Source organism: Hevea brasiliensis, chromosome 16 (assembly GCF_030052815.1).
Source record: "Hevea brasiliensis isolate MT/VB/25A 57/8 chromosome 16, ASM3005281v1, whole genome shotgun sequence".
Classification (NCBI taxonomy): Eukaryota; Viridiplantae; Streptophyta; class Magnoliopsida; order Malpighiales; family Euphorbiaceae; genus Hevea; species Hevea brasiliensis.
Window position 1 is genome coordinate 54541700 of NC_079508.1, and position 27675 is coordinate 54569374.

Here is a 27675-nt window from a genome sequence, read left to right on the forward strand (position 1 = left end):
CTTTGTAATTTTTAACTTTTAATAATGATGTTTAGATATTTAAAAAGGAATAAATTAACTTTTTATTTCATTGATATTTATGTATTTCTTGAGAGATTAAATATTAATTTTTAAAATTTAAATTAATAATTACCATTCTTAAAAGTTAAAACTTAACATTTAATCATTGGTATTTTAAACTTTTTATCAAATACACCATAGCATTTAACTTTTAATTTTTTTTAACCTTCTATTAAATACAATTTAAATTTATTATTTTAAGTTATTTATTTAACTATGGGAAGTCTCACAATATGGCCATTCAGTACGCCTTTTACCTTTTTTTTTTTTTCTTACCCATGGGATCACGAGATTATATCCATAATTTTTTTAAAATCGCAAAACATAATTATATAATATTTATATTTACTATAAAAATTACTATCAATTTTAAACTAATAAAAGAAAATCTTATATTTGATTTTTTATATGTTTTATACACTTTATTATATATATATATATATATAAATTAAAATTTACAATACTAATAAATATTTCATTGATATGGTAATGAAGTGCTTCGGGTGCGGCTTGGCTTGCATACGTAAAAATGGGAATATGCTTTCTCCTCCTACTGCCGTGGTCATTTAGGGCCTGCCAATTTGTGATCCCACATCCCCTGTAGTCCCTACAGGTGTATCTCGATGAAAAGGCAAAAACTCTATTTATTTAAAAATATAAAATAAAATAACTCAAGGGCATTTTAGACTTTTTAGATATTACACTGGACTCCATCATGCTTCAAGTTTCAATCCTCGAAGCCGCGAGCAACGCTTTCAAAAACTCGCCTCATTCTTACACTCCGATTATTCGCAAAACCAAAACAGTATTGCCATGTGTTCCTGCCCCATTGGTTACTTCCTAGAAAAATAAAATTAGAGAGAAAAATTATTTTTTTCTTATTTTCTAGTAGTATTTTTTTTTTGGCGATAAATAGAGAGAGAAAATAAACTGTAAACACGTTTCTACAAGGGCAATAAAGCCCGAATTTTTTCTTCGACGAAACTCGTCTCTAGAAAACAGAAGCTCTTTTTCTTTTTTTTTCTCTCTAAAAAAATTTGGGCGCGTGTGTTTTCTCTTTCTCTCTCCTCTGACGGGTACCATTTGACGATTAATCCAAATTCGCCTCGTCGTCTTCCGCTCAAATCGGAATGACGGTGAAGTCACAGTCCGGCGTATACTAGCTACCTCCTCCGCCGACACCTCAACTTATAGTCCAAACCCGAATCCTTTAAGAAACCGAAACCCGGAACACGAAACGACTTCGTTTTTTTTCCTTTTTTTGAAAAAAATTTTAGCCGCCGGCGATTGATTTACCGGCGAGTGGAAAGGTGCGCACGATTATTAACATGCGCATTTTCTCTTTTTTTATAAACTTTGACCTAAATTAACCATACTCGAATCACACTATCTCTTCTCTCTTTTTTGTGACGTAAAAAGGTTAGCTCCCTGTTTAAATCATCGGCTTGCATTTTTGCCATCCTAGTTCAGTGTGTATTGTTGCGAATTCGGAGTTTGCGATTTCAAATATAGATTGCTCGTTGTGATTTAGGGTTTCTAAATTGGACTTCTTAGAGCCGCAAGTGATTATTTCATTGGATTTTGCCTGCTGGCTCATGGATCTGTCGTTTGCTTTGTTTGATTTGTTTTTATCTTCTGGTTTGTGTGTTGAGGAGTTTTTCGATTACTAGGATCGGATTTCCTCCAGTTTCTGGTTGTTTTCTGGTGTGAATTTAGTAGACTCTGTGTGAATACAGTCTGATATTTTGCATTTTTGATTTCTGGTTTCATTTGAACTCTTTTAGCTACTCTTATGTGGTTTGGTTTAGTCTTTCATTATTGGTTTTGAACCCGAAACTGGGCAGCAAAGCAAGTGGCGTTTTCTATGTGCATCTTCGCCTAACCTTTTCGTTTCAATTTATGATTAGAGTCTCCTTTAACATTAATTTTCTTCCTCTAATGCATCTAGTTAATGAATGTGTCATAGAATCAATGAAGTTGATGTTAAATGCTTCTATGTTTTTCAATTGGCACTTGAAAAATAAATGATTGCCTGTACTCAATGAAACATACTAACTCTTCCCCCTCGTCCCCGTTCCCTTTTTTTTCTTGAGAATCTTGTGAAGTGCCAATTGAAACTAACTGGCTGTGTTTCTGTTTCCTTACTGCGTGTTGGGTTATTGTTGTTTTTGTGGTTTATTTGTTGATTCCTTACGATTGATGACTTCTTCTGATTCTTCAATTTGCTTCATAGCATCATAAGCTTCTGGAGAGGTTGCAGGAGACTGACAAGAAGAACCTACCTGCTACATTGTGTCCACAAAACATATATCTGATAGCAAGAGGCCGGAAGTAATTTTTGCAGAAATTCCATGTGAGAGGATGGCTTTTTTTAGAAACTATTCAAACCAAACTGTTTCACATGGTGTACTGGAAGAAAAAGCACAGGGACAGCGAATTGGTAGAATGGCGGGGAATGAAGATATAGATGTTACTTCAATTGAGAGAGAATTCAATATCAATATGGATGCACAATATGAGAGTGAAGGGGAAGATGCTGGTAGGATGCAGGGTGATGCAGCTGCTGACAATGGAATTGGGGTAAGCAATTCACACGTTCAGTCTTCAGGAAGGAGAAATGCAGCTGGAAAATGGGGTTCAACTTTTTGGAAGGACTGCCAACCTATGGGTGCTCAAGCAGCATCTGATTCTGGTCATGATTCAAAATCAGACTATAAAAATGTAGAAGGGTCAGAGGATAATGTATCAGATGGAAGGGATGATAGATTAGAGTCGGAAGATGATGATGGACAAAAAGAAGCTGGTAAGGGGCAAAAGGGCTTCTCAGATGTACCTGCAGATGAAATGTTGTCTGATGAATACTATGAGCAGGACGGGGAAGATCAAAGTGATTCTATGCATTATAGAGGATTTAACCACTCAACTGGGTTGATTTCTAGGGCGCATTCAAAACCTATACCTGCTAATAATAATTCCTCTAGGAGTTCAAGAGCTTTAGGCAACAATGAAGATGACGATTATGACTACAATAATGATGATGGCGATGCTGATTATGAAGAAGAGGATGAGGAAGATGGTAACTTATTTGCTATTACTGTATTTTCTATGAGGTCATCAATATCTTTTTTAAAACGAGATATGAGATCTGCTCATATTATATAGTTTTTGGTAATTACTCTTAATGGATGGGACTGAATTCTTCGTCTTATTGCTTGCAGAGGATGATCCTGATGATGCAGACTTTGACCCTGATTATGGCGTTGCTAGTGGCCATGCAGGGAACAAGGTTAATGTCATTGCACTGTGACAAGTTCGTTGCTGTTTTATGTGTTTATATCTTTTACTGCTTTTATCACCTAGGGAACTCATTGACAAGCCATGTCAAGTTTATGGTTCTGTTACTAATGTTTCAATTCCATATTTTGTTGTATGTTGCATGATTAGTAATATTACCGTAGCTATCTAAAGTTATATCATTCTTGCCACAGCATTTTCTTATAGCAGATACTAGTTAGGTTTTATAATTTGGTGTAGACAGCTTTGGAGAGACCAAATGTGAGTACTGTTTCCAGTGTTGTAAATGGATCTATTAAGTAGTTTACCACTTGCAGTCATGTTATATTACTACAATACAATGAAGTCTTCTAAATTTGATAGTGTTCTTTAATTTGTTTTCATTTGCGATTTGAAAATGTGCATGGCTTGGTTTATGATGACTGAAATGCTGATTAAAAATTGAGAAATGCTTAGAATTGGGTTGAGAATGGTTGTAGAAATTTAGTTTGTGATTGCAGAAGGTGAGTGGATGGTGGATAGTGGCTTGGAGGGGCACCCAACAGCTGTAATCCAAGTTGATGCACATGGCTACTTTTTGAAGGATTTACAAATTTGGCATCAAAGTAAAAACTAATTTGGAATATCAATAAAAAAGAATTCGGAATTTCAAAGTAAGGGTCACAAGGTTTTAAAGCTGGTAAGTATTACTATATATGTGGGATAACTTGAGAATAAGTTATTATGGAGAACTTGGAGCAAGGCATGCACTTTTTCTGTTCTCATTGGCCTATAAAGAGAGTGTGCAGAGAACTAGGATGCACAAGAATTTGAAACTAATGCAAAGAGAATAAATGAAGAGGAAGAGAGAATGTGTGACATGTAAGATAATGTCTGCATGAGAAAAATAGTTGAGGAAACTTGAAAAAGTTCTCATATTCTCTTCTTCTCACTGCAGGTTTTTATTTTTGAATTTTTGTAGGTGATTTGCTAAATGAAAAAGCCGCACTTTTCATTGATAATTTTGAATGGGAAATATGTACTTGTGAAAAATATGATTTATGTTTATTATTTGCCTAATCACTGACTTAATGTAGTGTTTTGTACAACCAATACTTTTGGCACCCTGATGGAGTGCTTTTTCACTAATGCCAGGGTAAAGACTGGGATGGTGAAGATTCAGATGAAGATGATGATGTTGATGATGATATGGATGTCTCAGATGAAGATGATTCATACTACATGAAAAAGTCCAAGGGTAGGCAACGAGGTAAAGGTGTATGTACTTTGAAATCTGCTAGAGAAAGCAAGTCGTTACATGCCTTAACTCGACAAAAGAGAGGAAAAGCATCATTTGAAGAGGATGAGTATTCAGCAGAGTACTCTGACAGTGACAGTGATGGAGATGTTAAGAGCATGACAAGAAGAGGAGTGCATATCCGTAAGTCTAATGCTAGATCCACTGTGTCGACAGCTATCAGTGGAAGAAATAATGAGGTTCGCATGTCTAGTAGATCAGTTCGAAAGGTATCATATGTTGAAAGTGAAGAAAGTGATGAAATAGATGAAGGGAAAAAGAAAAAGCCCCAGAAGGTGAGTAGTAGGTCTGATTTTGTGCTGTTACATGGTTAAATTATCAAAAAGGAGTGCAATTTAATTTACAAGTTTTTAAAATTTACATATTTCTGACCAGAGGCCAATTTTTTTGGCTAAGTTGATCCTTATTCTTTTGTTTCTTAGGTTTACTTCTTTCCCCTTTTCTTTTGGGTCTTTGTATCAAGTAAAATGAGGATGCACATATTTTGTGTGGGTTGTCAATAATTGGTAGGGATGAAAGTAGATGTGTTTTATCCAGTGCAATCAGGACTGGACATACTTTAGGTCTTTGCCATTTCTTCTTTGTCCTTACCTTTATCTCTGTTCTTTTTATTCTTCTTCACTACTTCCTTTAGTCTTCTTTGTACTATCAGAATTCTTTTCTTTTCTTTTCTGACATGGTAGCTAAGGTTAGTTTTGCTGATTTCCTTGTATGCATATGCATGTGATTTTTATGCTGAAACCATGAAAGCTGTTTAGGAATGATTTTGACATGTTCCTTTTAGTGCCTTCGAGATATTGACTGATTTGGTCAATTCGTGGGGTAAATGTTGGTGTATGCCTATGTTGGCTGTCAAAGGTTAACTTTTTGGAAGTGATGAATGCAGAGTCATAGTAGAAATTCCTGACACTCTGATTTTTGTTTTATATGTATAAGGTACTGTTTTTGAGCTTTTCCCTATTCCTGGTTTGCAAGTGTCATCATGCCTTGGGTTTCAGTATTCTAGCTTGAACTTGGGGCTAAATGCTGGTTTACACAGGAATTATGTTATTACATCACGAAGTTTTGTTCTAATATTTTTAGTCATGCTTGTGTTTTACTTTTTTGCCACCAAATTACTTTCTTAGGAAGAAATTGAAGAGGAAGATGGTGACATCATTGAAAGAGTGCTGTGGCATCAGCCAAGGGGCATGGCTGAAGACGCTTTAAGGAACAATCAATCAACAGAGCCTGTTCTATTAAGCCACTTATTTGATTCTGAACCAGATTGGAATGAAATGGAGTTTTTAATCAAATGGAAAGGCCAGTCACATTTGCACTGCCAGTGGAAATCTTTTGCAGAATTACAAAATGTATGATTGCATTCTTTTTGTTGTTCTTGCATATATTTTAAGGTTTAATTAGTTGTATGCACCTTTATATGCATGGTTCTGCTCAGAAGTTTTTCTATGATCCCATTTCGTCTATCTGCTGTTCAAATGCCCTTCTTGTATGTACTTTCAGCTGAGTGGTTTTAAGAAGGTATTGAACTACACCAAGAAAGTTAATGAAGATGTGAAGTATCGGAGAATGCTTACACGTGAGGAGGTAATGCCTCTTGCCATCATGAGTTAATAGTTTTATTTTTCTTAACCACTAAGTCAGTCCCAAAAAGGTATTCACTTTCAATTTTTCACATTGTTTAAGAAAACTTATTTAATGTGACTCATATTTTTCATTTGGTTCTTCGTCTTATGCCCCTTGCTAACCTCTCTGTCACAAAAAGGTTGTCACCTTCATTTTGACTCACAGTTTAAGAAAAACATATTTAATACTTTGCCGATTCACATTTTTCATTTTATTCTTCCTTTTATATCCCTCATTGTTTTCTAGAAAAATTGTCATCTTTCTCTTTCCATACATTTGTTTGCCTTGAAATTATACATAGTTATAATTAATATCACATTTTACTATGAAGTTAATGAGGGGTAGATTAGGAAATCAACTTTTTTTTTGACTTTGTGAAAATGGGCATGCATTTTGGGACATCCTAAGAAGGAATACGGAGGGAGTATAATATAAGAAAGGTATTGTCATGGTGTGAATAAATAGACGACCAATGCATTTGTATAAATTTACAATAGGAAGAAAGTGAAAGCATATCAATGGATATCTTTTCCAGGGAAAGTGAAGTGGCACACAAATGGGTATCTAAAAATGCATCCATGTGTGTTTCCCTAAAGAAACCATTAACATTTTGGTTCTTAATTCTTGGTAATGCTTATTATATTTTTTGTTGATAGAGTTAATGGTCTATGTAATTACATGTTGAGCTTACAGTCAGTGATGATGAATGTGAACGTGTAAATCTGAAACATATGATTTTCAAAATACTGGGCACGTTATGCTGTGAGTTTCAAAATACAGCTGCAAATACAATGCATAAGGATAAATCCTTATGCACCCTTATGCCTCTCTGTATGAAACCCTTCTCTTGCTTAGAGCATATAGCATACAATACCATCTCAAGTATGAGACAATCTCAACATGAACATGATATGTGTCAATTATCTTATTGGGACTTGTCCTAATTGCTTTCATATTGAATACTGCCTTATTAACTGCCGGTAAGTATATGTGGCACCTCAGCTAAGTTGGAAAACTGCTTTTTCTTATTTGATTCTAGTCCCATACTCGCCCAAAATCTATCTGACCATGAATTACGTGATCTAACATATTTACTGCTGTATCTAACTGTCAGATTGAGGTCAATGATGTGAGTAAGGAAATGGATTTGGATCTAATCAAGCAAAATAGTCAGGTTTGTTTCTGTGCCTTATTCTCTTCTGGGATCTTCTGTCATTCTGTTGCTTTCTTGGATCTGAGTTTTACTTATCTTTTTGTTACTTTTGTCTACCCTGTAATTTCTTACCAATTTATTTATAGGTGGAGAGAATTATTTCTGATCGAATCAGTAATGATAGCTCTGGGAATATTGTACCAGAGTACTTAGTCAAGTGGCAAGGACTATCTTATGCCGAAGCAACCTGGTATTTCCATACTTTTTGAGACTGATTTTTAAAAAAAATTTTCCAATTTAAATTATGCTAAAGTTGCTCTTTAAATCCTCGAATGCTGAATTAATTGTACTTTAGTGCAAATGTTTTAATAATTGCTAGAGTTGCTCTCATGGTTGAAGTTAATATTGTGCGGTACAGGGAGAAGGATATAGATATAGAATTTGCTCAAGATGCAATTGATGAATACAAGGTATGGCATCAGTCTAATTGTGTTTTTGTCCTCACATAATGAGGTCTTGCTTGGAAAATTTTGCCTGACATGTGAGGCCATGCTTTATATAATATTTTTCATTATATGGCAGGCACGTGAGGCTGCAATGGCTGTACAAGGGAAAATGGTGGATCTCCAGCGCAAGAAAGGCAAAGGTCTTTATTATTTGGCATCTGCAATGGTTTTATTTGGGAGTTTTTTCATTTTGAAAACTACAATAATAATAAACCATTAGATGAGGTCCATTGCGAATGCACAGTAGATAATGCTTTCTTCATTCCATGTTAGATGTCCTGGTTTTGCCATTTGGGTTAATTTTTAATTGATTAGGATATTGCTCTGTAGTAGCTTATGCTAGAACGTGTGTTATAGATTTTTTTTGTTCCTTTTTTCTGTATTAGGCGTGGTTTGTGTGGATATATTCTTGCTAAATATGTATATTTCCTATTGTTCTAATTATAATATTTTATTCTCATTTGCCATGACAGCCTCTTCTCTCAAATTGAACTTTTGGACTTGCTTCCTTTCCTTGTCCTTTCAACAGTCTTTTTTTTCCTTTGTTCTGATGTAGTACTATTTTTTTTTTTCAACATAATAAATTCTGTAGTTGTGTCTTTTGCTATGTATTAAATTCTGTACATGTTATTTTCTTTGATGATTATATAATTTAATGCGTTACCATTTGTATTTTTTAGCAAGTTTAAGGAAGCTTGATGAACAGCCAGAATGGTTGAGAGGAGGAAAGCTTCGTGATTATCAGCTAGAGGGTTTGAATTTTCTTGTTAATAGGTATGGTTTTGCTTGGCGAAGAAAATGGTGTTTCAAGGTTCTTGCTTTGTTACATTTTGTAATTAGTTTGTTATACTTGACAGTTGGAGAAATGATACAAATGTCATTTTAGCTGATGAGATGGGTCTTGGAAAAACAGTTCAGTCTGTTTCCATGCTTGGTTTTTTACAGGTAAGTTTTTTTCTGCTTATTTCTTTTAAAATATAATTTTCATTTTATTTGATGCACAATGTATGCTGTTCTCCTGCAGAATGCACAGCAAATCCCAGGGCCATTTCTTGTTGTTGTTCCATTATCCACTTTGTCCAACTGGGCTAAAGAATTTAGGAAGTGGCTTCCTGACATGAATGTTATTGTGTATGTTGGTACACGTGCGAGCAGAGAGGTGAGTCATATTTTGACATGCTTCCATTGTCTTCTTGAACTGAGGTTGTAAAAATTGGATGATGTAGATATTGTGGGGATTTTGGGGAAGAGAAACTAATTCTCAGATTGGAAGAGAAACTAATTCTCAAGTTTATTGCTCAAATCAATAATCAATGTCATAATAAGTCTGTATATAAAATAGAGAAATCATGCACACTATTTATAGAGTTTGAAATCCCAATTACTTTAGGATTTTAAGAACCGTAATTCAACTCTGACTAGGACTTGTACACTAAACAAAACAGTAAAATAAAATAAATTATTTATATATTTTTTCCTAAAATAAGTAGTCTTAAAGTCTCTAGAATTTCCTACGTCATTCGATGAGGCTGTATTGGAAGATTCAAAATCTATTTAGGAATTATATTTCTTGTAGAATTAGGATGTTTAGAGTTTTTAATATTTAGGAATTTTATTATTATTAGACTTATTATTATTTTCTAGTTTATTTCAATTTAGTATTCCTAATTAGAATTAAATTAGTATTCTAATCTTAATGTGATTAGGATTGCAAACTCTATAAATAGTATTAGGTTTTCTATTGTTATTAGTTTTTTATTATGATGATTATTATTTAGACTTAATAAAATTATTGAAAATGTGTTATTTTACCCTCTTTATTCTTGTGAATTAGTTTCTTTTGATCTAGTTTCTTTTGATCTATTCTTCCTGGTTCTACATCAATTGGTATCAGAGCCCAAAAATCCAGCCTGTTTTATTCTGATTAAAATAAGTAGTCCTAAGTCTCTAGGATTGCCTATATCGTTGGGATTCTACTTTGAATTGGTGATTGGCCTTCAAAATCAAGTTGATGAATTGGATAGTGTAATGATAAAGGTTCTACAAATTTTAAACACTAGGGTTATATATGTAAGTTGAGAAGTGCTGTGTGATATGACTCTGTAGCTATAACATTATGAAATTTTGAAAAACTATAACATTTTCAGTGCTTATGCGATGGATTACATTTACATATTAAAGCTTGATAAAGGCTTGTAGTTGAGGGTGATTCTCTCTCTCTCTCTCTCTTTCTAGACTTTTCTCAGTTCAGGTGTCCAGCAATCCATTATTCGAGAAAGGGGTTGGCAGTCCTAAAAGTTCCCATATTTTTACTTGATTATTCTTGGGGCAGAGGGATACTGTAGTTTAGGCATGCTCTTAGCTTCTCTTTCTCACAAGGAGTAGCTTACTTTTCAATCAGTGCAGAGAAAAGATACTGTAGTTTTTGATGAGTCTTTAAGGATACAAAAGTAATTGATAGCAGCATATGTATCTTTGTGATCTAGCTCCCTGCCTTGATGCTTGCAAAGGCATCCATGACTAGTGATAACACTATACAGGAGTAGTGTGCTGGTTACTGAAAACTCTCCACCTTTACAGTCTTCAATGTTATTAGAAGTAGCGATTTCTTCTCTCTCCTGGGATGAAGGGTTCATTTTAATCAGTTAAAATAGACTATAGTTTTTATGTAATCCGTGAAACCCGATTGGCAGAAGGAAAAACGAAATTAAGGTTTTAGATATGGATGGGTTTTTGATTTTAAAGTGGTCAGCCATGTTCAGTTCTTACAATTTGATTCCCAACAGTTATGAATGAGATAGATGATCTCTCTCTTTTTCTCTCTCTATCAGTAAGTGTTTGGAACCTAACTCTGTCATCATTGTGATTTGAAGCTTGCAAACAAAAACGCTTCTGCTCATTGCAATTCAATTTGTATCATATGTATCTACTGTAGATGATTTGATATGCTTTGCTAAAATGTGCAATACCGGCTTGTTCTTTGAACTTGTATCTGCAGGTTTTATTTCCAATTATTTATGTAATTCGTTTGTTACAGGTTTGCCAGCAATATGAATTCTACAATGATAAAAAAGTTGGGCGATCTATAAAATTTAATGCACTATTGACTACATATGAAGTTGTTCTGAAGGATAAGGCAGTTCTGTCGAAGATCAAGTGGAATTATCTCATGGTTGATGAAGCCCATAGGTTAAAAAATAGTGAGGCACAGTTGTATACAACTCTATCGGTAACGCTAAATCTCTAATAATTGAATTATTCAGCTTGCATATTTGCTGTGGTCAGCTAATCTGGCAATCATTGGATGGTGGATTTATTTCTTCTACAGGAATTTAGCACCAAGAACAAGTTGTTGATTACTGGCACTCCATTACAGAACAGCGTGGAAGAGCTATGGTATTAATTTTTTTCTCTATGATTGTTGGTTATACTAAATTCATAAGGAATTTTTGAATAGAATTTGTGCCCTGACATGATGGCCAACTGAATTTTGGAAAATTTTAGAAAGGGAAAATTACTATTTAGTCCTTGCATTTTAATGAAATTAACTATTTGGTCTTTTTGTTTTGAAAAATATACTATTTAGTTTCTATATTTTGGTTCTGTTAAACTATTTAATCCCTCTGTTAAATTTTCTATTAACCAATACCTATCAAACTACTGTTTAGTCTCTCTATTTTAGTGAATTTATTTATTGGTCCCTATCCCATTAAAAATACTACTATTTAATCTCTCTATTTTATTTAAACTAATTAATTAGTTTATATATTTTGAAACACAATATTTTGAAAGATATTTTTCTAGATGAAAATGAAAGTTTTGCTGTATAGAGACTAAATATTAATTTTCATTTTTTTTTAAAATTAATCAAGTATTTTCATTCAATTCTTTAAGCATCTTTTTTGTATTTTCTCTATTGGAAAACAATTTTTCTAAATTATTATCTTGATTTCTTGGAGATCTAGTAAATTGATCAACCTTTTTATACATACAGCTTGTACAAATTTCTATCAACATATGAAAAATAGAGAGAGAAGGAGGGGGAGAACAGATGAAAAATAGAGAGAGAATGAGGGGGAGAAGAGTGTGGGTGTAGAGGGGAGGAGACATGGTGAGAGAAAAATGAGGAAAAGACGAATAGCGTAGTTTGGGTATAAAAAAAATAATGGGAGGGACTAAAAAATTAACTGAATCAAATTACATGAACTATCTAATGTGTTTTTCAAAATGTAAAGATCAATTAATTTATTTCACTAAAATAGAGGGACTAAATATTAGTTTGATTGGGATTAAATCCTTTGATTAATAGAAAATTTGACAGAGGGACTAAAATATTTTTAACGGAAATAAAATACAGGAACTAAATAGTATATTTTTAAGATACAAGGATTAAGTAGTTAGTTTCATGAAAATACAGGGACTAAATAGTAATTTTTCCTTTTAAAAAACTGTTTTTCTTCCCTTGTTTACTTTGATAATCATTTATTGGGATACTAATTCTCCCTTCCTCAATTGTTTTATGCTAGTTTTTGCGTAATTTGCTTAATTTTTAAGTCCTAGATTATATCAATTATGTTTGTTTTTATGTAGTTGAAATCAGTATCTGCACTAAGTTTCTTATATCAATATTGATATGTATATTGAGCTTTAAAAGAAATGGATACTTCAATTTATTGATGAAATAGGAAATATGGATATCAATTTGAAAAGAATATGAAAGCCCAGAAAATTTTTCTTTAAAATAAAAATCTTCATTTAAAACATAGTGAATAATATGGTGAAAAAGAAATTAATATTGCAAATGTTACTTAAATTAAAAACAAAAATTAAAGTTTAGAAAAGGAAAGATATGCAATGTAAGCCTTAATTTCAACGCTATGAAATGTGAGCATTTAAATGGCTCTTAGTTTTTATTTATCTATTTTTTACTTAAATTGCTGGATATGCATGGTTATGTATTTTTCAAAAATAATGAACGGCATTCTTTGTAATTTGTTGGTCATAAGTTTCTGGTTGCTTCTGCTTGTGATAACTTGAATTTATCTGGATTGTATTCTGCTTTATTGCGAGAAAATGCAAATATTGATTTTAATGTTATTTTTCTTTGTATTTTTGCTTTGACAACAACAAATCATGCTTGTTTCCTCAGCTTATATGATCCTCTGTTTTTCTGAATTATACAGGGCTCTGCTTCACTTCCTTGATCCTGATAAGTTTAGGAGCAAGGATGATTTCGTTCAGAATTACAAGAACCTTAGCTCTTTTAACGAAATTGAGGTATGATATAAAGGCGCTTTTGTTGCATATCTTCTCCATGCCTTATCATTTATCCACATATTCCTTATCTTCACTGTGAACTGTAAAGTGAATATTTATTTTGTTGTGTAGCTTGCCAATCTGCATATGGAATTGAGGCCTCACATTCTCAGGAGAGTTATCAAGGATGTAGAGAAATCCTTGCCACCAAAGATTGAGCGTGTTCTGAGGGTTGAGATGTCGCCACTCCAGAAACAGTGTGTATTATTTCATTTTCTGATAGAGTGTGGAATACTTCTTGATTCCATCTGTTGATTGACATTTCGTGCAACCTGCTGCTTTCGTTTGTATAGGTACTATAAATGGATTTTGGAACGCAACTTTCATGACCTGAATAAAGGAGTTCGTGGGAATCAGGTTAATATTTGCTTTGAATATTATTTGGAAAATAATTAGTCTTGGAAAGTTATGCTAAAGCTCTTTCCTGATTTGTTTTCGTTTGTTGATCTTTGATCTAAAGTGTTACAATAAAAACATTATAAAATTAGTAATTTTAGTAATAATAAATAATATTGAGATTCTGTTTCTTATCCTTTTTATTCCTTTCTATTTTCCCACATTCTTGGCAAATGGCTATTTTTTGCCATGTTAAAATGAAGAATGGTTCTGTTTGGGTGTCTTAAGCCCCAATTTGTAACATTGCCTAAAAGTTTATGGAGTCCAAAATGCAGGATGCTCTTGAGATAGGCAGCAAAATTCTGTGTTTTCTCGAAAGCTGTTGGCAGTTAAATGTGCATTAACTGATTACATTCTGAATGGGCTCTTTGGTCTGTTGAAATTGCAATTTTCTTGTATCAACTCTTTAGCCTTGTTCTTGTTCTTATTATTATTATTATTATTAAGGTAAATTATAACCAAGTCCCTGAGGTATAACAAAACCCATATGTCATTCCCGGGTTTGTTTTTGAGTAACAATTTGGTCTACAAAATTAAATTCCATTAACAAATTAGTCTTTGCTATCTAAATTGACCGTTAATTGCTTTTCAATTTGAAATAATTAAGTCCATGAAGTTTTATTTTATTAACAAAATAGTCCTTACATAAAATTTTATGTTAAAGAATTATTTATTTTGTATTTAAATAATTATATATTTTATGAAATATTAAAATATATTTATATTTATAGTTATTTAAATATTAAATAGTAAAAAATATAAAATTTAGATAGGGACTATTTTGTTAATAAACATAATTTCATGGACTAATTTGTTTTAAATTGAAAAGCAATTAACAATAGTGACTAATTTGTTAACATAATTTAAATTTGATAACCACATCGTTACTCAAAAACAAACCAGAGGCCAACTTGTAGATTTTGCTATAGTGTTATTGAGGGCGTCGGGGGAGGCGCACCCCAGTCCCAAGAGGCGAGTGCCTCTCTCGCCTAGGTGCACCTCTTTTTGTGTAACCTTTTTTTTTAAGCCTTTTTCTCTCCTCGTCTCTCCTCTTCTCCTTCTCCTATTTCTCCCTAAACCCTAATAAAGTGGAGTTAGTTAATCTTTCTTTAAATTTTATTTTCTTTCTATAACCTAATTATTTTCTACTCTCTATTTCTCTTATATTACATATTGTGCAAGTAAATTTTTTTTTTCTTTTCAATATGCTTTTTTCCTTATCAAACTAGTTAAAAGTATGATAATTTTTATGTTAATATATATATGACGCTTCACTTTAAAAAGGCTCTTACCTCGCCTATCGCCTTTTGCTTAAGGCCATAGGGTACCCTATCGTCTTTGTGTCACCTCTCGCCTTAATGGCACTGTTTTTCTATACCTTAGGGATTTAGTTGTAATTTACCCTATTATTGTTATTATTATTTGCTAATATGTAAAAACTGATGCATGTTTGTGCCATTTACGTTTGCAGGTTTCACTTTTAAATATTGTAGTAGAATTGAAGAAATGCTGCAATCATCCCTTCCTTTTTGAAAGTGCAGATCATGGTTATGGTGGGGATCCTGGCATTAATGATAGCAGCAAGTTGGAGCGAATTATCTTGAGCAGTGGGAAGCTTGTTATACTTGACAAGTTACTTGTCAGGTTGCATGAAACAAAACATCGTGTTCTGATTTTTTCCCAGGTTTGTTTCAAAACATTTTAGCATATGTGGGAATAATGTGCCTGAAGCTATGACGGAAATAATCTTTCCTTTTGTGTCAGCTTCTTCTCTGTGGCAAATAGATAAGATAATTATGGTCATAATAGTCATGAAGGATAACCATAGTTAGTACTGCATGCTCCTATTTGGTATGCATGTGTGATTTATATTCAGTCTAGTCAAATTCAGTGAAGTTGTTATGGAAGGGAAAACGCGATATTAAGTTCAGATCTGAGTACTGCCAAGTGGCCTACCATATTGCATTCTGCAACTGAAGTTTAAGTGGTGGACTGAACAGTCATCATGAGATCTGCTAATTTTAAAATTTTGTGATACATCTTTTTTCAGTTTACATTCATATACCAAAGTTTTACATAAGTGCTAAAAGCTATCCTTTGTCTATAACTTCGCAGAAACTTAATGAATGAGCAATGAAATGATTTGACACATACTTTATGAATTTTTCTTTTTTTTGTTTTAATCTCTTGGATCTTTCTGCTAGTATAGCAGTCTGTTCATCTTATAGATACTGGTGTATTAAGTGATTAACGAAATGCAATGTTCGTAAATTGTTTTAGATGGTCAGAATGTTGGATATACTGGCAGAATATATGTCGTTAAGGGGATTCCAATTTCAAAGGCTTGATGGTAGTACAAAGGCTGAGTTGCGTCAGCAGGCTATGGATCACTTCAATGCACCTGGCAGTGATGATTTCTGCTTCCTCCTTTCAACTCGGGCTGGTGGCCTAGGCATCAATCTTGCTACAGCTGACACAGTTATAATATTTGATTCAGACTGGAATCCCCAAAATGACTTACAGGTTTTGAGCATAGTGATATAATTTTTGATTTTCTATTTCCTCCTTTTTTCTGATTGAATTATTTAAAGAAAACAGCTGTTATTTTTTCTGATTGGGAATCAGGCAATGAGTAGAGCTCATAGGATTGGGCAACAAGAAGTAGTTAACATATACAGATTTGTCACAAGCAAAAGTGTTGAGGAGGATATCTTGGAGCGAGCCAAGAAAAAGATGGTAGTTTGCTACGATATATCTTAAACTTTCATGGGTTACTTGCATATTTACAGATCCACAAGTGTGTGCATATTCTGTGTATGATTCTATACCAATTTGTAAGCCTATTATTTTGCGCTTCTTTGTGTTTGGTGTTCTTTATAGGTTCTTGATCATTTGGTGATCCAAAAATTAAATGCGGAGGGTAGATTGGAAAAGAAAGAAGCGAAAAAAGGGAGTAACTTTGACAAAGTAAGATGTTAAGAATATTGTTCTAATTTTAGCTTTTCTGTATAGTTGTATAAATGAGCTTCTAGGCTATTTATTTTTGCTATCAGTTTTGAATGCTTTGTAATCTTATTTTCACATTGTATTCTAACATCCTTTTATTCACCATGTTACGGTATTATTGTGTTTTAGCATCATTGCTCATACAACTTTTTCATTGTATAATTGCAGAATGAGTTGTCTGCAATTTTAAGGTTTGGTGCAGAGGAACTGTTTAAAGAGGATAGAAATGAAGAAGAAAGCAAGCAGAGACTATTAAGTATGGATATTGATGAAATTCTTGAAAGAGCAGAGAAAGTTGAAGAGAAGGAAGCTGAAGGAGAGGAAGGGCATGAATTGTTGAGTGCTTTTAAGGTAAGAAAATGATCATATGTAATGCTGATGGTTTAATCATCCTGCTTTTCTATGTTTTCCCTGCTAGTATATCCCAATTGCTCCTGCATTTACAATTGATGATGCAGAGCATGGAAGGGGTGTCCCTGTTTACAATTTATATTGCAGATTAACTTAGTTTAACGTTGTTCTTTTTGATATATATACATCTATATATATAGGTTGCCAATTTCTGTAGTGCTGAAGATGATGGGAGTTTCTGGAGTCGTTGGATAAAACCTGAAGCAGTAGCTCAAGCTGAAGTATGAACCTGTCATGTTGAATTTTATTCATCATGTTATCATTTTGAGTTGTATTTAATATAAATGTTTATATATTTTATTTTAGGAAGCATTGGCCCCTCGTGCTGCAAGGAACAACAAGAGCTATGCTGAGGCTAGCCAATCTGAGAGAAGTAACAAAAGGAAAAAGAAAAATTCTGAGCTTCCGGAACCACAGGAGCGAGAGAAGAAACGTCGCAAGGCAGATTATTCTGCTCCTTCAGTCCCTATGATTGACGGAGCATCTGCCCAAGTGAGAGAATGGTCTCATGGGAATCTGTCTAAGAGAGATGCATTACGTTTTTCTCGTGCGGTATAGTTCCATCTTTCGAAGTTTTTAGATTGTCCAAAGAAGATTAATAAAATTTTTTTGTTTCTTTACAGCATTTTTGTATGTTAAAGGAATTTGTATGTTTTTAAATTTTACTAAGCACTTGCATCTTTCAAATTGAATTAATATAAACTAAAGAATTGATGCTTTCATCATTTTCTGAAAATTTCACTATGGTTCTTTTTCGGGGAATGATTTTGAATGTCATGTTTGTTTAATAATATAATCTCTTGTTCTTGTAAAATTTTTTAGATTTCAAGTTATCTATTCAGCCTTTGCTTTTAGTTTATTTCTGACTAAATTTCAAGAATATTTATATGCATTTGTGTTAAATATGTCGATTCAGTCTTCTAAATGTTTCTGACATGATAAAATGGGTGCTCATGGAAACACAGATCCAAAAAATTTTGCAATGGCTGTCTCTACCTATTTGGAGTATGATAAAGCTTGGATGTTTGTCCTAGTTTGATATTAAGCCTAGTTGACTTAATTGTGTTTGAGTTTATTCATATAGCATTTTTATTGTAAGTTTAGACGTTTATGGTCAATCCTTGGAATTGGGGCTGAATATTACCTGATCTTTATAGGCTTCGGGAGGCTAGACACAGTATACACAACAGTTTTAACTGATCCTAAAAGCGCTTCTCATAAATTTTAAGATCTGAAGTATCATTGAACTTTTATAAATCCATCTCTAGCTATTTAAAGATAGGAGCAACGATATTCTTGTTTCTCATGATTCATGAGAGTTTTTGCTGCATTTATTTAATTGCACTTATATTTTGCCGGAGAAAGAATTGTGATTCAAATCAAACCAATTGATACAATTAGGAAGTCTTGAAGGAAAATTTGGGCCTCATAATTGCTTTATCTTTCATCTACTTTATTGAAGCTCCTGCATAAGTTGGCTGTGCATTCTGATGCTGTGCCATTTTGACAAGTCTTTTGTAAGACGCCCATGGTTGGAGTCTACCATAGAATTCTTTGTGCGATAGTTCAATTCATGTGGCCTCGCTGTCTTATACCTTGGATTTTCCTTATTCATTTGTGTTTTGTTTCCCTGGAATAGGTTGTGAAATTTGGGAATGCAAACCAAATAGACTTAATAGTTGCGGACGTTGGTGGCTCAGTGGCAGCAGCTCCACCTCATGCACAGATTGAGCTTTTTGATGCTCTTATAGATGGTTGCAAAGAAGCAGTTGATGGAGAAAATGTTGATCCAAAGGTATCATTTGGTTCCATTATCTTTGCTGCTACATTTGCCAGTATACTATCGATCACCTCCAGCCTTTTCATAATGTAAAAGGGTATCTCAAGCTTTTCTAAATTATATTTGATTGTGATTACTTTTAGGGTCCTTTGTTGGACTTTTTTGGTGTCCCTGTGAAGGCTAATGATCTACTGAACCGTGTTCAACAACTTCAGCTACTAGCAAAGCGAATTAGTCGTTATGAGAACCCCATTGCACAATTTCGAGTTTTAATGTATCTCAAACCTTCAAATTGGTCTAAGGGCTGTGGCTGGAATCAGAGTATGTTTTGCCCTTCTATTGCACTTTTTCTTTTAGCTGTAACAAATGGATTTTTTTCCCAGTTGGTTGACTTATTATGATTTTTTTTTAATTAGTTGATGATGCAAGATTTCTTTTGGGAGTACACTATCACGGATTTGGCAATTGGGAAAAGATAAGGTTAGATGAAAGGCTTGGCCTTTCAAAGAAGATTGCTCCAGTGGAACTACAACACCATGAGACCTTCCTGCCACGTGCTCCAAATTTGAGGGACCGTGCTAATGCACTTCTGGAAATGGTAATAACTTGCAGCCAATCGAAAGGGAAAAATTAGCTGCAATTTAAATGATCCTGCGAACCACTAAGTATGAGAGAGTTGGTTTTGCTGTACCTTTTCTCATTCTATATGCCATGGGGCTCATTTTTATTTTTCCATTATGACTTTTTTTCATTCTATATGTTGTTCACCTTTCTCATAAATTTCCTCTTCTCTTGTGTGCCTTATCATTTGAACAATTACAATCATCACAGCTATGTGAAAGTCATTAACTGGCTTCCTATATTTGTAGACTGATTGTTTGATGTTTAATATTGGTACTTAATTGATTAGTGTAAGGTTGTATCTAATGGTAATAATGTCATTAGTGCATCCCTTGTGTTTGATGTTGATATTATATTAACCACGTAGTTTTGTTGTATTTTTTTTTATGTTAAGGAACTTGTTGCTGTTGGTGGAAAGAATGCCAATGCTAAGGTGGGTCGTAAGGCCTCCAAGAAGCAGAAGGACAACGTTTTCAACAACCCGGTATCTCGCAGCAAGGTCAAGAAAGGAAAACCTAGTTCTGCATTGATTGGTGTCCATGTGCACAAAAATCGACATCAGAAACCTCAGAGAGCTGAACAGTTGGTCAAGGAGGAGGGTGAAATGTCAGACAATGAGGAATTATGTGAGCAGTTTAAGGAAGTGAAATGGATGGAATGGTGTGAAGATGTCATGGTTGATGAAATTAAAACCCTTAGACGCCTTCAAAGGCTTCAGACTACCAGTGCTGACCTTCCAAAGGAAAAGGTAGATACATCTTAAACTTTGATTCCGTAATATCTAGTTTATTTTTTATGTATGCTAGAATTATGTGTTCAACCTTTTCTCCAGGTTCTTTCGAAGATTCGGAATTACCTACAGCTTATTGGGCGGAGGATAGACCAAATTGTCTTAGAGTATCAGGAACAGCTTTATCGACAAGATAGTATGTGTTATTTTCACATTATTTCTTTATTTTCTTTTATCTGAATCGGTTTTGCTCTTCAATTTACTCTTCTTGTTATCTTCTGTCTCATTTTTCTCATTTAATTTAATGGTTTTTCAGGGATGACTATGAGATTATGGAAGTATGTTTCTACCTTTTCAAATTTATCAGGGGAGAGGCTTCATCAGATATATTCTAAACTTAAGCAGGAGCAAGAAGAGGAAGCGGGGGTTGGACCCTCCCATGTGAATGGCTTTGCATCTGGTCCATTGGACAAAGATGGTGATGCCAATTATTTTCCTCTGACACGCCATATTGGGAGGCAAAGAGGGTATAAAAATGTGAATGCCTATCAACTGTCAGAATCAATTCGGAAGGGCCATGATAATGGGAAATTTGAAGCATGGAAACGGCGGAGAAGAGCTGAAGCTGATACGCACCCCCAACTTCAACCCCCCTTGCAAAGACCTATGAGTAATGGTACCCGTTTAACGGATCCTAATTCACTGGGGATTCTTGGGGCTGCACCATTGGATGGTAGGCGTCATAGTAATGAGAGACCCTTTCGGATGCGTCAAACTGGTTTTCCTCCAAGATAGAATTTGTCATCAGGGATAAAGTAGTTGTAGCTTTTGCCGGGAGAAGAGCAGCTGATTGAAAACTGAGTGATGTGGCTTTCCCCTGTCGCATCACAGCATCAGCCAGTGGCCATACTGTGGAATTCTTTTTCTACATCAAAATAAGAACTTACGGATTTCTCTTTGTTCTTATGTGGCCGATCACAAGCTTTCCATCAGATGGGCAATTTTCATCTGTGAGAAGGCGGCTGAGAAGAAGGCCAGACTCAATTAACATGAGCAAGATGCATGCTTCTTGCAACAATTTTTTTGTCCTTTAGGAAATGAGTCCAGTAATTTGTTTACGTATATAGTGAAGAGTTAGGGAAAAGAAATATTAGCATCTAATTCAATTTGAAAAATACATATACATGAGCGGGACAAATTACATGTATTGTGCCATGTGAAATGTGTACATTATCAGTTTTGCATAGTTTTGAACCCTTGTTCTTCCTTTCTACCAATTCTGAAAGAATTCTGTATTTTTGCATTTTATTTTTTGGCTCATGTTTCTTATGATATAATGTATGTAATGTATGTTTGTCAGCTGACAACCAAAACTATATATTTATCTGTCGCTACTCGTAAACCCAGGAGCTTGTGTTGGGGATAACTTTGTGAAGAATGAATAAGAATTTTTAATATTTGCTTCTTTACATTACAATAGAATTGCAGTGTCGCTTCCTTGGACAGGTGATCGGGTGAACCTGCAATGATGGCAGTACTTCTTTGGGCTTGTTTAGTTCAGTTGTTGAATGCAGTTTATAGGAATTGCTGATAGTTTATTGTAGCATATATAATATTTATTAACCTATTAACTGCAATCAATTGGTGAACTAAACTTCCTCTTCCATGCACTTATCGTGATAGGTGTGTAATTGTTGATGTTCTCTCCTATCAAAACGAAGCAGATAATGTGCTTCTTATAAGTTCAGCTCATATTCTATGCCTCAGTGGAAAACAAACATTTCAGGACGACTTATTTATTCTTAATCACCTTTTCTCCGCTTTTCCAAATTTTAAACGGTCTGGCTTTGTTCTTTCATCTAGCTGCGCTTAATTATGACATTTTTAAAGAAAATTTTTTATTTTTGACAAAAAAAATAATAGAGAGAAATATAATGATGCATCTGATTGTCTGATACAAATAAGGAAATGTTTAATGGCTGCATGATTATTTATTTATTTATTTTCTATAGCTGTTATTATTATTATTATTATTATTATTATTATTTGAGAACAGAATTGGATTAGAATTGATCCGATAACTGATTCGCAGTTTCTAGAATCGGACCGAACTAGAATTGGGGAGGGACTCGTTAAAATGTTGATCTTAAAGGAATTTTGAGAAGAAGAAGAAAGTAGCAAAAAATTCAGAATTTTTTTGGTTAGAAAATGTACAAGACCAATAGAATGATCCCTCTAAGATAACGCCAAAACAGGGGGAAAATGGGTGGAAAATAATCCAAACTTACAACGCTGGATGTCCAAACAGTCTCAAACTGGAGATAAAAACCAAACATTAGGAGCAGAAATTATATTAAGGTCAGAAAAAATGAGAAGAAGATGAAGTGTTGTGTGGTCTTAATTCCCACAAGAGAGGCTGTGGTTGAAAGCCAGCCCTTCATCGCATTATCTTTCACATTGCTTTCTCAACCTCACACTGCCCACTTCCAAATACACCATGTGTATTTGCTTCCAAAATAACCTTCATTATTTGCTTCACTTTTTTGTCCAATATTTTGCTGTATTTCCATTTTTGCCTCGTTTCATTTATGCCAATGTCAACATACCCCTTATTTTTCACAAACTGGAAAGACTAATCAGATCACAGATTATTAGTATTCCCCTGTTTTACATCTGATAGAATTAAATGGAGAAAAAAAAATCATATAATTCATCTCAACTAGTTTAGTATTAAGAATTAATTGTTGTTGCCTATAACATATTAGATAGCGTATCATGATTTTAGAAATAGATAGTGTAATAGTCAAGTTTACGAAAAATATGGGGACAAAAGTATAAATATAAAAAATAATAATTAACAAATAAAAGAAAACGCCAATATTATAATGCAAAGCTGATGTAGACCAGAAATGTTTCCACGTCATTAATTCTCAGCCGCCAGTTTCTGATTGGTTCACTCTTATCTGCCACGTGTGTCCACAGACTTCACAGAGTCCCATGGGAATGGGATACTCTCCCGCGCTCTTATAAAAAACCAAACTTTCTGTTTTGCTGTTGTTACACACACACTGACAAAGAAAAAAGAGGCAGAGAACCACTTCTCTGCAATCTTTGGAATATCCACCAAAATCATAGGTAAATTTCAGCACCTTCCTTCTCTTTTATATCTACAAAACAAGTCAGTATGGTCTTATTTTGATTGTTTGTGACTTTATGCGTCTGGGATTTGCTGCTTCCAATTTCTTCTTCCACTTGTACTTGTTTAGGTCTTGATTCACTCATAAAAGGTGTAATGCTTTTATGCATAGATATTCAAGATAGTCAAGCGTATATTACTGTTATTATCCCCATGGAATTCTTACGTTTATTTTAGTTAACTATTCCCACTTCTTACTTTTCCCCCTGTATTTTGCCCCAGAAATATTACTATTTCTTGTTTGAACATGAATATGTTGACCTTTTCTCGCATATTTTTACTAAGCTATTAGCTATGTGTATATGTTTCTTGATTATCAGGTGCAGGAGCAGAATTAACTCTTTATCTTTCAGGGGGAGAAGATGAATGTTAAAAAGAAAATAAACGAATTTTTATACATAAAAAAAATTAAGAGATCAAAATTTAATGGTATAAATAAAATTTATATAAAAGTTCGGGGCCACAACAGAAATAAAAAAATATTTGGAGACAGAAATAGTATTTTTTTGAAAAAAATACACTCTAACATTTTAATTTTCTAGAGTTTTTGGGGCCATGGCTAGTGATATGCCACCATGTTTGTTTGATAGATTATGCAAGTTATATTTTTCTTAATGTGAAGAAAAAAGGTGTAAAGTTATATTAGAAAGGTTTCCAATTAAATTATATGTGCTTTTATGAATCCAAAAACAATAAAATTAAAATCCAATAAAGGTTAGCTAGTTTGAATAAAGGTTTCATGATGAAATAGGCTGTCCTTTGGTTCATGGTTACTTTTTAATCTCCTGTTTGGAATCTATAATTTTAGGAGAATTTAATTTAATTGATTTCGTTTTTATCAATTATATATTTGGAATGAAAGAATTCAGTTCTTCTCAACTTAAAAAAAAGATCATTTTTGAAAAAATAGAAATAAGCATTATTGTGTGAGGATTCATTTAAATTTTTTTTGTTTTTACAAATGATTTATTTTAAAAGAAGCCAATGTCAATAAGATGAAGAAGAGTTGAATGAAATTGAGCTTTCTTTGCTAAGCAGTTCTGTATTTGCATATTGATTTAGTTGTGCAAATGGGATTTTCCTAATGTTTTGACTATAATCAAATATTATTAATGTATATAAGACCAAGGTTCAAAGGATTAAGACTGATTTCCTTCTTGGATTTTTCTAATGAAGGTGTTTTGACACTGGAATCCATTGAGAATCAGTTTGTTGGTCAATTTTTTTGAAGGGAAAGATGGACTACGTCTATGGACCAGGAAGGAACCATCTGTTTGTTCCAGGGCCTGTTAATATCCCGGAACCAGTTATTCGAGCAATGAATAGGAACAATGAGGATTACCGTTCTCCAGCTGTTCCTGCTTTGACAAAGACTCTTCTTGAGGATGTCAAGAAGATTTTCAAGACTACTACAGCAACTCCATTTCTTATCCCAACCACAGGTATTGTACCATTTTTTTTTTCAAAACGAAAGGTAGAACTCATCTGAAACAAGTGATTCATCTGCTGCATAATTTTATATATTCTGCTAATCTTTGTGTGTGTTGATATTTTTTGGTTCAGGTACTGGTGCATGGGAAAGTGCACTTACCAACACATTGTCTCCTGGAGATCGGATTGTCTCTTTCCTGATTGGACAATTCAGTTTGCTCTGGATCGATCAGCAGCAGCGCCTTGGCTTCAATGTTGATGTTGTCGAAAGCGAGTGGGGTCAAGGTGCCAACCTTGACATTCTGGCATCAAAACTGGCAGCAGACACTGCACACACTATTAAGGCTGTTTGCATTGTTCATAATGAGACAGCAACTGGAGTTACCAACAATTTGGCAAAAGTGAGAAGAATACTTGGTAAGCATATGGCAAATGATTTTCATTTCATGTTCCTTCTGATATGAAACCACAGACATGTTAATTGTCCTTACATTATGAAACCTATATAGCTTTCTCAAATTTTTCTTACACATCTGAGACCAGGTTAAGCATTTATCATTTTCATCTAACTAGCTAAATTGCGCGGAGACGCCACGGTATAATTCTGTTCATTGTGACAAGATCATAACTGAGATTTACAGATTTCAATTGGGTGAAAGCTATCGTGATTGTAATTCTAGTGTCATTCGGATTTGTCATCTCTCAGTCATATTTTTGGTTATTGGGTTAGTTTTTGTGCATAGGTTGACAAAAGTATATAGACTTGCCAAAATCTTCTGATTTGTTCTCTTTCATTTATTTTTTTCAATTCATAATCCTGTTGTTCTCAGTTCCAGCGCCTCATTTAACCTGGGATTGTATATTATACAATAGCTGATCTCATTCGTTTTTGTTTTAATGATCGCCAGATGACTACAGTCATCCAGCTCTCTTTCTTGTTGATGGAGTATCCTCCATATGTGCTCTTGATTTCCGTATGGATGAATGGGGAGTAGATGTTGCTTTAACTGGCTCTCAGAAGGCGCTTTCTCTTCCTACTGGTATGGGAATTGTGTGTGCGGGCCCCAAAGCTCTTGAAGCAACTAAAACTGCAAAATCGGTTAGGGTGTTCTTCGACTGGAATGACTACTTGAAGTTCTACAAACTTGGAACATATTGGCCATACACCCCATCCATCCAATTGCTCTATGGACTTAGAACAGCTCTGGATCTCATTTTTGAGGAAGGACTTGACAATGTGATTGCAAGGCATTCTCGTCTGGGCAAAGCGACAAGGTGAGTCTTTTTTCCTTCTGGTACTGATAAGTTCATCTAAATGATAGAGTAGTGTAATACATACATATCTTCTTTAAGGGTACAAATGAACCTTTTCCCTTTTCTTTTCTGAACATGTATCAAATCTTATAATGCAGACTTGCTGTGGAGGCATGGGGCTTGAAGAACTGCACCCAAAAGGAGGAATGGTTCAGTGACACAGTGACCGCTGTCGTCGTTCCTCCATACATCGATAGTTCAGAAATTGTTAGGAGAGGATGGAAAAGATACAATTTGAGCTTAGGTTTGGGTCTCAACAAAGTAGCTGGGAAGGTATTCAGAATAGGGCATCTTGGTAACCTGAATGAGGTAACCTTCACTTCGCATATATGTCCTTCAATTTGTTATATACATGCTGCAATTCAGTGTTTAGAGTGTATTGGGCAAAATATCAAGTATTATGGTTTCATATTCTTGTCCTCAATCTACATCAACGTTTAAGAAAGAGAACATAATCAGAGTTGAAGCATTTAATTTGTTGACATGTTAAGGGACATGAACTGCTGAACATCCTAATGATAGTAGGTAAATCAATCATAAATGCAAAAATTTGCATTTAATAAAATTAGAAAGCTGCAATACTCTTCTTAATGTTATTGTATGACAAAACTTTGTTGGAGTCACAAGGCGTTTGAAAGATCAGTGCTATGCTAGACACATGGGTCCAATTCTTCTGAATTAAGCTGGAGCTCAATAGTGAACCAAGGTCTTAAACCCATGTTTGAACCGTATAATGCTCCTGCACATACATATGAACTGCCCAATCATTCTACAAAGTCTTCCTGAGTATCTTCCAACATCTGATCATTACTATAGTCAAGTCAAGTCAGCCGTAGTTTCTATCAAATTTGTTCAATCATTGCAAGCTTTCGTAATCTAGTGATTGAAAAATTGAATAATTGCCATTGAACCAGTAATCCTTTAGAAATATCTGATGTCATCACAGTAACCTGTTAGAAATAAGCATGAGAACAGTTCAGTTCTTAGGGATCTGGTATTTTTTTATTGAGCTTATGGATCATGATTTTTTATTGTCAAGCAATATTTTCTCTTGAAACATTTTCTTTTGTTATAAAGCATCGAAATTACAGCTCACAGGAGACAATTGTTTCGAGTATTGCAGAGTCTGACTTTGATTTGTACATGTTTTTTCAGTTGCAACTGTTGGGTTGTCTTGCTGGAGTGGAGATGATACTCAAGGACGTGGGTTACCCTGTTAAGCTGGGGAGTGGAGTAGCAGCAGCCTGTGCTTACCTACAGAACAACACCCCTCTAATCCCTTCCAGGATTTGATTCATCTACTATCAATATAGTTATTCTTTTTTTTTTTTTTTTTTTAACTGTTCGCTTCAGGGAACTCTTGTAAAAAAAATATGCATAATTTTCTTCTTGCTGCTCCTACTCTTTTGAGGGTCAAATGATCTCCTATGTAAATCTTTGCTTCTTAGTTGTCCTGTACCTGAAAACACTTGCAAGCACAATCTAATTTCTACCTTCTTTTTAACTTGATCATTTCCTGACTGCATTGAGTTAGGCTT

The 27675-nt window shown here is 34.1% G+C and overlaps 2 protein-coding genes across 9 annotated transcripts; both read left to right on the plus strand.

The window, feature by feature from the left end:
- The first annotated feature begins 1009 nt into the window (after window positions 1-1009).
- LOC110634384 (protein CHROMATIN REMODELING 5) lies at window positions 1010-21504 on the plus strand. 5 transcript variants are annotated; one of them, XM_058138563.1, is made up of 31 exons: window positions 1017-1479; window positions 2294-3136; window positions 3279-3346; window positions 4489-4926; window positions 5779-6003; window positions 6155-6238; window positions 7392-7451; window positions 7577-7680; window positions 7849-7900; window positions 8013-8076; window positions 8617-8710; window positions 8794-8881; window positions 8961-9095; window positions 10974-11165; window positions 11265-11332; window positions 13120-13213; window positions 13325-13449; window positions 13546-13609; window positions 15120-15332; window positions 15929-16171; window positions 16274-16384; window positions 16529-16615; window positions 16823-17005; window positions 17206-17286; window positions 17372-17617; window positions 18705-18860; window positions 18989-19166; window positions 19262-19443; window positions 19861-20214; window positions 20299-20392; window positions 20513-21504. In XM_058138563.1, the coding sequence occupies exons 2-31, from the start codon at window positions 2422-2424 to the stop codon at window positions 20989-20991; spliced, it is 5277 nt and encodes a 1758-aa protein (XP_057994546.1). In that variant the 5' UTR covers window positions 1017-1479; window positions 2294-2421; the 3' UTR covers window positions 20992-21504. The 5 variants fall into 5 exon arrangements, with proteins under 5 accessions (XP_057994550.1, XP_057994546.1, XP_057994547.1 ...); XM_058138564.1 differs by having other exon boundaries at window positions 1017-1370; XM_058138567.1 differs by lacking the exons at window positions 20299-20392; window positions 20513-21504 and having other exon boundaries at window positions 1010-1479; window positions 19262-19510; window positions 19861-20005.
- A 1722-nt stretch (window positions 21505-23226) lies between these two features.
- Window positions 23227-27641, plus strand: LOC110634391 (serine--glyoxylate aminotransferase). 4 transcript variants are annotated; one of them, XM_058138569.1, is made up of 6 exons: window positions 23227-23374; window positions 24569-24834; window positions 24956-25240; window positions 25732-26098; window positions 26236-26446; window positions 27293-27641. In XM_058138569.1, exons 2-6 carry the CDS (start codon window positions 24630-24632, stop codon window positions 27428-27430), a joined length of 1206 nt encoding a protein of 401 aa, XP_057994552.1. In that variant the 5' UTR covers window positions 23227-23374; window positions 24569-24629; the 3' UTR covers window positions 27431-27641. The 4 variants fall into 4 exon arrangements, with proteins under 4 accessions (XP_057994552.1, XP_057994553.1, XP_021639056.1 ...); XM_058138570.1 differs by having other exon boundaries at window positions 23238-23374; window positions 24624-24834; XM_021783364.2 differs by having other exon boundaries at window positions 23245-23483.
- Window positions 27642-27675: the final 34 nt, after the last annotated feature.

Bases quoted from the DNA above. Each gene is read 5' to 3' on its own strand.
- LOC110634391 (XM_058138569.1), top strand. From the start codon at position 24,630: ATGGACTACGTCTATGGACCAGGAAGGAACCATCTGTTTGTTCCAGGG. The intron at 25,241-25,731 runs GTAAGCATATGG...AATGATCGCCAG, and splicing joins AAAAGTGAGAAGAATACTTG to ATGACTACAGTCATCCAGCT. The intron at 26,447-27,292 runs GTAACCTTCACT...ATGTTTTTTCAG, and splicing joins ATCTTGGTAACCTGAATGAG to TTGCAACTGTTGGGTTGTCT.
- LOC110634384 (XM_058138563.1), top strand. From the start codon at position 2,422: ATGGCTTTTTTTAGAAACTATTCAAACCAAACTGTTTCACATGGTGTA. The intron at 7,901-8,012 runs GTATGGCATCAG...ATTATATGGCAG, and splicing joins ATGCAATTGATGAATACAAG to GCACGTGAGGCTGCAATGGC. The intron at 17,287-17,371 runs GTATGAACCTGT...ATTTTATTTTAG, and splicing joins AAGCAGTAGCTCAAGCTGAA to GAAGCATTGGCCCCTCGTGC.